This window comes from Phasianus colchicus, chromosome 1 (assembly GCF_987193195.1).
Source record: "Phasianus colchicus chromosome 1, bPhaCol1.hap1.1, whole genome shotgun sequence".
Lineage (NCBI taxonomy): Eukaryota > Metazoa > Chordata > Aves > Galliformes > Phasianidae > Phasianus > Phasianus colchicus.
The window spans coordinates 120,237,710-120,249,755 of record NC_143436.1 but is presented as its reverse complement, the minus strand read 5'-3'; the positions used below and the strand labels follow the sequence as shown (position 1 = coordinate 120,249,755).

Sequence of the window (12,046 nt, the reverse complement as noted above, 5' to 3'; positions counted from 1 at the left end):
CTTCAGTTCCTAAATTCTGTTCTGTAGCAGAATCATTTTGCCTTATCTTTAATTGCAGCTCTGAGGGTATGGCCTTATTTGTTAAACTGTTGTTATAATCTAGTCAATTAAGATCTTCACGTGTAGGCTTTTAGCTATTTTTGATAGAGGAAAAAAACAAAACACCAAGACATTTAGGATTCAGATTGTGCTTTTGGTAACATTATCATCAACTTTGAAATTGAAATCAGGGTGGTTTTGTTTTGTTTTGTTTTTTAGTAATTTCGGTTTTCTTATGAATGAAAGAAATTGCAGTCCTAAAAAAGTCAGCGCTTCTAATCAGAACTTGTAAAATATTTCATTCTGTTTTATGACATCTCAACTCCAGTCAAACAAACAGAGCTAGAAATAACTGGAAACTTGATTGACTGTTTAAAGGAAAAGCTGTCAGTTTGATTACAGGCAATTGAATAGACACATTACTAAATGTAAACTGCATTTAATTTCATTATGCAAGCAGTTTTAATAAGAAGTCACAAATAAGTTATGCAAACTGAAATACTGGCTGCTACTGCATACAAATATTCGACATTGAGAGGGGGCTGTAGAGTCATGGGGCTGTAGAGTCATAGCTGCTTTCATTGGAAACTTCTAAATTTATAAGGAAGTAAAAGGTACAAATGACAGAGCAATGGAAGGAAAATTAAAAGTAACAAAAAAAAAAAAAAAGCATTATTTCAAACAAGAGTAGTAGAGTCTTTTAGTTCAATAGATTAATGACAGCAGGTTCTTGCAGTAGTGTGAAGAAATGCTCTTAAGGTTCTTCTATTTAAATGCTTGCACCATTTCTCTATTACCTGTTCACTCTGGCTTCATTTCCTTTGCCTAGGTTTTTTTGACATTCAAAACAACTCATCAAGTGCTGTGAATATTTGACACAAAGCTTGTATGTGTTCCTTGGAGGCATACCTGAAGAAGGAAAAAAGCTGTATACTGTTGCTCCATTCCTTGCTGCCAGGGGTAGACAACTCAACCCAAATTCAGTAGAGTTCAGCTTGGTTTCATCCTATCCCAAACGATGCCATAGCATCCAGAAGGTGTAAAGTGGACTTTGCAGCAGTGGAAGTAACTTTATCAGACTCAAGATGGATTCTCCCACAAGATTCTCCCACAACCCATGGGATCACAGTCTGCCAAGCCAGGAAACCTGTCTCTTGCTTCCTATTTCCTTCTCATAACTGGTGAAAATACAGAATTACAGTGTCTGAATGCTTGTGAGACAAAACCCAGGAGGAGAAAACAAGATTAAGAAGATGGGTAGAGAACTGTTATGGGCCACAGCATGACTCAACCAGGACAACAGTTCGGTTGACTTTCCAAGCACTTCTTCTAAATGCAGAGGGAGAAGGAAAAAATGTTAGAGGGGTTGCTGAAGGTTTTGCACTGAGTTAAACCCAAGTTGCCTGTAGTAAAACACCACAATCCCAAAGCAGTAGATTGTACATTCTCACAGACATTGTTATGTTCAACACTAAGCTATTCTGTTGCAGGCTTTGTTCTGTTGGCTTAAAAATATGCTTAGTTGCTGGAGGGGAAGTGAGCAAACCTTAGAGATCAATAATCACAATCTGATTAGATTCACTGTGGAAAAACAGAGATTTTTCTCAAGCTGAGGGAAATTATGGGAAGAAATGATTATTTTCTGCCTGGCAGTCTCATTTTTTTTGCTTCTCAGAGGACACTTTAGAGATTTATATTACGTGATTAAAAAGCCGTGGATGTACTGCTGAAAAGATGTCATGTTTTGCTAAATGCCCCTTTTAGTTCAATAGCAAAATGAAGATGAAGATGATGACTTACTCAAAAAAAAAAAAAAGAAAGGAAAGAGAAGCACAGACAGCAGTCAGCATGAGTTGAGTATAACCTTTTGAGCACTGAAAAATGAAAAATGAAACAAAAAAGGGAAGATCTTTGGAAAAAAATATCACAGGGTAGTAGTATGAATGGTGATAAGGAATTAAAACAACTATATTATGAAAGAAAGAAAAAAGAAATCTTGGTAATACTGTAACTAGCCAAAGCAATGGGAAAAAAAAGTAGTATAATACAATAAATTGTGCTTTTTTTTTTTTTTTCTTCAAAGGAAGCAATATAACTCACTAATTCATCAGAAAAGGAAAATGTGTTTATTATTCACAAAGAGACTTATAAAAGATGGTAAATTCACTTATCAACTATTTTTTAACTAGCTGACCTGAGTAACCATCAGCGTAAAAGAACCAGTCAAGGTGACCTGTGATTGATGTACAGACAGTAATTACTATTAACAAAATTTCTGCAGCGTTCAGAGCTGACCAGCAGCTGTACACCATGGCTATTCTGATTTCAAACCCAGACAAGTAGGAAAATGAATTAATAACAATCAGACTAATGAAAGTCACTCAACATAATCTGATGGTAAAAAGATTTGTCAAAACAAACCTGATTTCATGCTTTAGTGAGGTTACTTGCCTGCTGATTGCTGTACTGTATACATAATAGACGTAATGAATGTACGTTTAGTTTGTTATCATGATACACATCCCCACCCTAATACTAGAAAGTATCAACAGTGTGACTCTGAGATGTTGAAGAGCTAGTAAAACAGCAGATCTCCAAGGGCAATCCATGAAGGCATCTCTTAAGTGGTTTTCAGAAAAATTAGCACCAAGTGATACTTTTCATTTGTGTCCTAGAAGCAAATATAAAATCATTCCTAATAAAATTTGGATGGTTTAAGTCTACACACAGGAGTGCATCTAATGATGTTTGCAGCAATGAGGGCAGGGCACCAAAAAGGAATGTTTAGATGGACGGTAAGCTGAGTCGAAATTGTTTTAACAGAGCCCAGATAAAAGCTACGTGTGGAGGAACAAGGGATGCTGGCTTTACAAAGAGATAAATTGCCCTGTCCCAGCACAAGAAAATCTGAAAAAGATTTAAGGATCTTAAATGAGAATATTACTGGGAAGTAGGAAAAGCAGAAAGAAGCAGTTCTGGTACCTACATTTAAAAAAAAAAAAAAAAGGTCTCATATTATGGTCCCACACAAATGGTGAAAATGATCGACTAAAGTTTAATTAAATATAATTAAATTTAATCAAGAAAATATTAAAACTTCTCACAGTGAAAACCTAAGAGTGCTTGTTTATCATGTTAAAGAGAGCACTGAGAAGCAAGGTGAATCTTAAGGAATGATCAGCACTTCGAGAGTCAGCAGTTCAATATGGAGGCCTAACACAACCAGCTAAGAATTAAGGCACAGATTTCTAACAATGATAGACCTTGACCATGGGAGTAAGGTATTAGAGGAATAAACCCAACATCCCCAAGTCCGGATTAAGTGGCTTCCTGGAAGCTGTGCTTCAGTTAACCATGAGTAACAGGTCTCAAGGCAGGGATAATGGGGTCAAAATTAAGTCTTTGTGTGCAGACAGACTGCTTGTTCAAAGAATCCCCTTTAATCTTAAATACTAAAGTCTAGCAAGACAAAAAGATAACTGTCAGTAGGGGAAATGCTGAAAGTAACTATCAAAGGATGTTCAAGGAAAGTAAATTACAGAGACAATACTGGGAATTACCCCATCTGGGTAAATAACCATACAATCTTTGATTCTGCAAAGCTCTTAAGCATATCTTTGACTTTATGTTGGTTTTTAAGTCCTCCAGGTTTCAGTGGAATTTAAGTACGTATTTAAGGTTAAACTCTGAATTCAAGATTAGTTCAATCAAAATTTTACCCAAACATCCAAGACTCTGAAATTTCTCTTTTGACTCTGTAATGATGGAAAGAAGAACCAGACTGAATCCCATGTTTACAGCAATTTAAGCCTTTCCATAGCAAAGAAATGTTTAAACCAGAGATTTGGCAAAACAATCAAATGGGAGAAAAGTAAAGGCAAGAGACCATACCTGGGAATGAGTTCTTGTGAACTTACTTGAATTTCTGTAGCATGAGAGAGAAAAACTTGCAAATTACTTAAAATATTGGTATTTCAATCCAGGTGTCATAACACAATGACACCTGGTCTTTGATACAATCAATATGTGCCTTCACCAAACTTCTTCATCCTCAGTCCATTTCAATATCTTGAACAGATATTTAGTGGAATCTCCTAATTAAAGGCAGCAGAGAGCACTGGGTTATATTAGTTGTAACTCTGCTCTTTCCTTGCAGAAACAAACAGCAAGAATTTCAAGTTTTCTTGATTGGCTTCATATAACTCTTTGGCTGTCACTGTGTCATGGACTCCACTGGCCATCACTTGATGTGGAGAGTGACGGAAGGCTGGAAAACTGCACTGCTACCATCGGTGGCTTATCCTTGTTTTTATGGACTGGGATGAAAAATGGGAAGTTATATTCCTAAAATATACAGCATTAAAAAATAAATAGTAGAAGAGGAAGGAAAAGGAGAGGGAGAAGATGGAAAGGCTACATCATAACTGTAAATAATTATAGTTCTTTGAATATGTGATAAATATTGTTCAGTCACATTTTTCTGTCCCCATATATGTGTACACAATGATTCTTACACAGAGTAAAGTCTTTGATTACATGGGCTTCAGACGGGGAGCTCAAGCAGCTAGATGGAAAAGTCCCAGTATTTGGTAGAACATAATATCAATCATTTGGAAATAAAATGCCAGGGAGTTGGATGATTTATCTGTCCCTGCTCAGTACTCATTGTCCCCAGTGCTGGAAAAGAAGATATGTGCACACCTGCATGTGCAGCCCTGCAAAGATGGGCACATTACTGCTGCCTCTACCCTACAGAGGCTGGCACATGGAGTTGAGTTTGTTCTGGAGAGGCTGGCGAACCCTCAAGCCCCTTCCCTGCAGTGGGGCAACAAATTTTAGCAGTGCAGTGTAACAGTCTGGAACCAATAATTACTGGATTCAGTAAAGTATTTAACCGTTCTAGCTGTTTGCAAAGTTATTATGTGTCTGAAGTACTGATTTGCCTCTGAGACCACCTCAATCTCTTTGGAAATCTGCAGAATATACAGAATCTGCAGAAAGCACATTGCTTTTATTCTTAATTAAGAACTTAAATGAAATTATTTAACCTGAACTCTCAAAATGCAATGTGAAAGTAGTTAATGAAAATGAAAATCCAGCCTGCATCTGTAGAGAAATCAGAAAAGCTTTTATGTAAAAGGCTTCATTGGAATGTTTCTTTATGGTGTTGAGGATGTGCAGGCTATTAGACTAGTTATGAACGCAATACTTTTGTTTCAGTGCTCCTCATAATATCTTTCCTAGCCTTGTTACTTACATTCTTTCTGCATAACTCCTAGTCATCATTCACAAACTGCCTCAATACTACTAATAATGTCATTCAAGGGATGTCCCTAGACCCTGTTTCCTCTTCAGACCCATTTCTCAATTTAACAAAAACAAAGCAGTGCTGAAAAATACCCCTAAAACTTACAGGATAATGTATAGAAAACTTAATTGGCAGAACTCTAGAGGGACTTGCAGACAACTACAAGGCCTGCAGAAATTACTTCTATTTTTTAAAGGTTTGCCATACTTCTACATTCCTGAGGCTTCAATTGTTTCTTAATAACGTCGACTACAAATTTTTTTAACAGGTTTTGAAAAATAATGGGCATGATTTCTAGAATAACAGTGTCTATTAAGGACTTGCAAGATGTAAAATAAGAGTGATATTACCCTGAAATTACTACATATCTCCCTTTCAATGTATTTGTCAGCTTCAATTTTTCTTTTCATTTCAAATTTCTGCCATTTAATTATCAGGGTGTCTGTCACTGAATGCAGAAAAAAACAGGTTTATTCTAACCGCTGGGTTTCTTTTCCACATGAGAGCTAAAAGTCGGGGCTGCTTAGATGGAAAGAAATCCTAATAATCTAGAGACAAGAAGACACATCTTCTATTTCTATGATGGTGCATTTATTCTTGTCAAAGATGTAAGAATACATTAGCATATCTTCAATTTAGATGACAACTTTTCTTGCTTGCTTTTACAGACAATTTAATCTGCCCTAGAACTTCCAAAATGCCTTAAATGTTTTTTGCTGAGGTCTTGTGGAAAACTCTCACGCACTTCTGTCCTTCTGGGGATGCTGCAGTGCTTCAAAACACTGGGACCAGGCTCTCCATATCATGCCAGACTGATGTGAAAGGCAAACCAAAATCCTAGCCGTATTGTGCTAAGGATGTCCAAAAAATGCTGTGTCAACATGAAACTCCCCTGAAATAACACATTTTTTTTAGCTGTGTTTCCAGACTACCATGAAGTTTAATTTCATGAACTTCAAAAAGGACAAGTACAAAGTCCTGCACCTGGGGAGGAACTACCATAGGCAACAGTACATACTGGGGGACAGCCAGCTGGAAAACAGCTCTGCAGAAATGTCCTTGGTTGATACCGACTTGAACATGAGTCAGCAATGTGTCTTTGCTGCTAAGAAGTCTAATAATATTCTTGGCTACATGAGGTAAAGTACTGACAGCAGGTCAAGAGAAGTGACCTTTCCTCTCTTCTCAGCCAAGGTGAGGCTGCACATGTATGGTCCAGTTCTCAGCTCCTCAGTACAGATCAGACACAGCCATACTGGAGAGAGTGCAGTGAAGCACCGCCACGATCATTAAGGGATTGGGGCATCTCTCCTCTGAGTAAGCCTGAGAGAGCTGGGACTCACCACACAAGAAAAGGCTTGAGAGGGATCTTAAAATATCTGAGGGGAAGGTGTAAATAAGGAGCCAGGTTCCTAGTGGTGACCGCTGCCAAGTCAAGATGTAATGGGAACAAATTGAAACATAAAAGGTTGCCTCTGTACATTAGGCAGCACTTCTGTGCTCTGTGGGTGATGGAGCACTGGCAAAGGCTGCCCAGAGACCATGCAGTCTCCTCCTTGGAGATCTCCAGAAGCTGCCTGGATATGCTCTGGATGTCCCTGCTTAGGTGGGGTTGGGCAAGATTACCTCGACGTACCTTCCAACCTCAAACACTCTGTGAGTCTATGACTTATGGTTCACTCTGATCTTTAGTTTTCAGTTACTAGACAGCTACTTTTCTGAGTTTTACGTAAGAGCTAAGACTAAAAATTGAAAGATGATTTGCTCTCAAGATTTTTTTCTCTAGGGTGGACTTGCAGGACCTTTAACATGAGAGAACAAACCTTTACTCACTCTCACCACGTTGATAAGGAAATCCAGTGAGGGAGTCCAGAGAAATCAGAAACTTGGCTCTTCCTGTAAGCTTTCCAGTCCACTCTTTGATAAGTCTACATTGACAGAAATACAATGTAAAAATAATAATAACATAATAATTACAATAATAAAGAATGTACTGAGAGAATATGGTCTATTAATAGATTCATCAAGTCCTCATCAGTTCTTTAAAACTTAAAGTGGCTGATATAGTACAATAGCCACAAGAACTTATTTCTTTTTTTTCAATTGCAATAACTTTAATTGTTGTAACATTATCATTGTGAATCTCAGCTAGCTGTCAAATTGTTAGAAAACTTGAAAACTGACTGCTGTGAGGCTGAGTTTAAAGCAATATGGAGTGGATGCAAATTTTGCATGATTGAGAATCAAAAACAAGCTGTTTGGTGCATCTGCGATGTCTAGTATCATAGCATTATTTGCAGTGATTGACACACTTGGTTAATTGCCAAGAACAGCTCTGTGCCTCCATATTGCAGAGGTGCCAATCTCTTCTGATAACTGAACACAGCACATGTGGCAATGGCACAAAGCTGCATCAGGGGAGGTTCAGACTGGGCATTAGGAAAAATTTCTTTACCATGAAGTCAAACACTGGAACAGTTTTTCTGTTGTTTTTTTAAACTGAAGAGCATAGCCTAACTCAAATGGGCGACATGAAATAATGCAAAGAGGCTTCCTGTTCTCAAATGCTTGCTCTTTAACACTCAGACAAAAAGGATCATTGCAGTCATAAGAATTTATTTTATCAGCATTCAGCAATAAGAACTTGGAAGGTGGCTTAGATTCATCTTCTAAATGAATACCTATGTTTCATGTTTATCTAACAGTAGTCTAGAGAATATGATAATGTAATTATGATTTCTTTCTTCCTCTTCAAGTAAACATTGAGACTCCGATGTTTGACCTTTTCTGCTTTTGAACACAGTTGCAGAATCAAAACTATCCGACAAAGCAAGTATGTGAACACAGCCTACCATTTGACAGCTGCCAGTCAAAAGGTCTTTGAGAGAAACACTGTTTATTCCCTGAAACTAATGGGAAGTGTCATTTACCCACTGCAATTAATGGAAAAAGGTATACAATGCTATCTTAGCATTTGCTAAATACATTGATCTCTTTACCTTTTGGTGAAGAATCAATATTTTTTGTAATTCAGATGTAAACCAGGGACTTGATTGTCAGCAGTATCAATAAGCAAATTCTGGCTACCTATACTTGGTTTAGCTTGTGTGATATTCAGTATCAAAAAGAAAAGTGAGAATAAACACATGCACTTGCATATCAGAAACCCAACCAACTATGTAAGAAACAAGCTATTTACAGAGAAATAGTTTGGAGTACCTACTCCTCTTTGAAAAATCATAAAACAGACTGGACAAAGCCTGGAAGATTTGCAGTTCACCTCATTACCAACTCCAAGCACAGTTAACGGCACAAAACCTGCAGCGTCTGGGCTGAAATACGGATTATTGCTCTTCCCTTCATCACTCTTCATTCTTGCTTTGTTTCCAAGGAAGAACCCCAAAGGCTTCATGAATACCCTTGCTGGTGGCAGAGAAGTTTTGGCAGACTGGAAAGGAAGGTACTCATACTTCTCCCTTCATTGACCCTTTCCCAAAGCTTGTAAGCATGTGTCGTTATAAGCCTCCATCTTAAAATTTGAAGGCTCTGTAGTCAGCAGCTCTACAATGAACTTACTCCTTTTAATGGGAAATACGTTCCAGATAGCGCAGAGCCCCCCTCATCCCAAAGTGATTAGCAACCGTTTGGCAACACTGTTATTGATTTCCGTGAAGGATTATCACATGATCCAAGGGATGGAAGACCTCTCCCATGAGGGCAGGCTGAGAGCTGGGGCTGTTCAGCCTGGGGAAGAGAAGGCTCACAGGTCCTGATAGCGGCCTTTCAGTACTTAAAGGGGAGCTACAGGAAAGATTGGGACAGACTCTTTAGCAGGGTCTGTGGTGACAGAACAAGGGGAAATGGTTTCAAGCTTAAAGAGGATAGATTTAGATTAGATATAAGGAAAAAATCTTTTACAGTGGGGATGGTGAGGCACTGGCACAGGTTGCCCAGAGATGTGGTAGATGCCCTATTCCTGGAGACTTTCAAGGCCAGGATGGACCAGGCCCTGGGCAACCTGATCTAGCTATGCATGTCCCTGTTCACTGCAGGGGAATTGGACTAGATGACCTTTAAAGGTCTCTTCCAGCTGTAAGGGTTCTGTGATTCTATACTCTAGGATATCATTTTCCTGCTTAATCTAGAACAATTCAGCAGCTCACTAATAGTCCATACATTAGCTGTGCAGCAGTGTATGCATCATTTTAAAAAGTTGTTCCTTTCTAAATCAACTTTATTTCATTGTTAATGAAGCAATTTCTACTCAAGAGGCATACTCAAACCCTCCAAAATAGCTTCCTTATATAGCACTAGTATACAAAGGCAATTAGGGAAAGTGAAATATTTGTGAAGTGGAATTTGGCCTTGTGATGTCAGTGATATGGTGGCATTCTGTCACATAAATCAGTAACAAAGCCAAAATTAGCTGCTCCAGGTACAGATGCAGTGATTTTGCAATTTATGAAGCCATGCATCTATGCTTTACACTGAGAAACTGAAATTTCTCATTTGCATACAATGTTAATATAAGAGGTATGTTTGGTGTGTTTGGTGGCCTCGGAACACATCATAAAACCTATGCCTCTGTGCTGAATTAGCATATATGGAATATACAATGTCTTTAGTAACATAGGAAATTGTGTGAACTCTGTGGTATGACTTTATGCCAAAAGAGATAGTTCCACCATAATTCATCTGAATCACTTTCTTGGAAAAGGTCAAAGTAAATTTCATAAAGGCTTTTACTCTTCACAGTTTAATCTGTGTCCAAATAGAACATTTAGAATGAGCTGCCTTTGGTGTTTTGAGCCATGGCTTGCAGCACCAGCTACCAGGCTTCAGTTGAGAAGCGTGAGAGGGAAGTTAGCACAGCTCAGCCAGTGCAGCTACCATAGATTCACAGAACACATTAGGTTGGAAAGGATCCCAAAGATCACAGAGCTCCAACCCACTGCCATGGGCAGGGCTGCCCCCCACCAGCTCAGGCTGCCTAGGCCCCCATCCAATCTGGCCTTGAGCTCCTCCAGGGATGGGGCATCAGAGCGCCTATCCAGTTATGCTGTCCCTAAAATATCATACACTTTCTGCTGATACTAAGATTTCTTAATGTTGAAGTTGTTGGAATTCATTCATTCTCTCTCAATGACCTAAGACAGTGACCTGTACTGAAAGCTTTGTGCATTTCTGTTACTTAAGAGTCTGGTATTTTTCAGCAGAGGAAAAAAATCAAATTAAAAATGCCTAAAATTCTTAAAGAAAGCACAGAAATTACAAGCATGTTATAACTAAGAAGATGAATTTCATGAACAACAAATTCCATCAGCACAATTTACCACAGATCAATAACTTAAGAACTTGGACAGGTTAAATGATGGCAACAGAATCATTGTAGCTGTGATGATCCAAGAAGGTAAGTGAGGAAAATGCATAGGAGAGGCTCACATGTTATTATAGCTGCCAAAAAAATCAGTGTCATTGGCCTCCCTACAGGAACGTTCCCTGTGGGTGGAGGCCCCATTTCACTGGTGCGATGGGGGCCAGTGCTCCATAAAGAGCAATTGCTGAGGTACCTGAGAGATTGGTTATGCACCACTGTCTTTTTGGTGATTTGTGGTCAATGTCTGATTTGTGAAGGTAATTGTGTGAGCTCATGGGAAACTCAATAATTGCTAGATTGCTGTTGCTTGTTTTCGTTGCAGCACCTAGAAGGCCAGAACTGGTATGAAAAAGTGGTGATTAATGGCCTCATGTTGAAACCAATGAGTGAAACCAGACTTTCAGTCCTGATAACTGGGAGGTCACCTATAAGCTTGAGGAACCTAGCAGTTCCTAATTAATTCAACAACATAATTAACTTAAACTTGGAACAAATGTTCTCCACCACTATGAACTTGAAAGATTTCTGCTTCTACTTCAGCTTGGAAAGAGATCATTCATATTAGAAAGCCTCACCAAAATTACTTCCATTTCCTAAACTTTTTTACCTGTTTCATAGGTAAAAAAAAAAATGTTTCATATATTAAAAAATATCTCTTCTGGTACATTTGTGAATTTGGATTGTTTTTCTAGTACTCATGTTTCTTTCAGATGATTTCTGTACTCACAGAATTATGTACTCCAAAAACTCAAAGAAAGTAATTTTTCATCAACATACTGAAGTATTTGTTTAGACTGTTATATCAAAAAAGCATGTAGCAAAAAAGCTAAGACCTCTTCAGGCAAGACCTTCAGATTTGATTCAGCAAATACAAAACTGATTCCGTCACAGTGATCAAAGGGTTCTCATGAAGCTGATTTTCAATCCTGGGAAATAAAAACTCATTGCTTGGAAAGAGTCACTTTTAAAAGGAGGAAATCCATCGCATGTGTGCTTGTAAATGAATTATGCCTGTCTTTTATGTACTTATACAGCCTTCATCTCTAGAAGAGATAATGTAATTAAAGTTAACCTGTGACCAAAAGCTGAAAATGTACTTTTGGATGGAAAGATAAAACAATCATCCATAATATGCAATATATTGAACTGGATAACAGCATTTGCTTCAGAGCTCAAGGACACCACGACATCTATAATTAGAACAGCTCTCAAAGGACATAGGCATGCTATTTCAATTGAGATAGGTGACATTACTTTTAAAACAGCCCCAACATGAAAGTGTGAATTCTTTTTAACCCTTCAAGGAAAGTGAAGGACAAGTA

At 38.2% G+C, this 12,046-nt stretch overlaps 1 protein-coding gene across 1 annotated transcript in view; it reads right to left on the bottom strand.

Moving 5' to 3' along the window:
- LOC116232714 (uncharacterized) overlaps nt 1–12,046 on the bottom strand; it is a 252,195-nt gene that overhangs the window by 25,340 nt on the left and 214,809 nt on the right. The window contains exon 3 of the mRNA XM_090142048.1: nt 7,181–7,275. Within this exon, the coding sequence (XP_089998174.1) occupies nt 7,181–7,275 (95 nt within the window). The remainder of the gene's footprint in view (nt 1–7,180; nt 7,276–12,046) is intronic.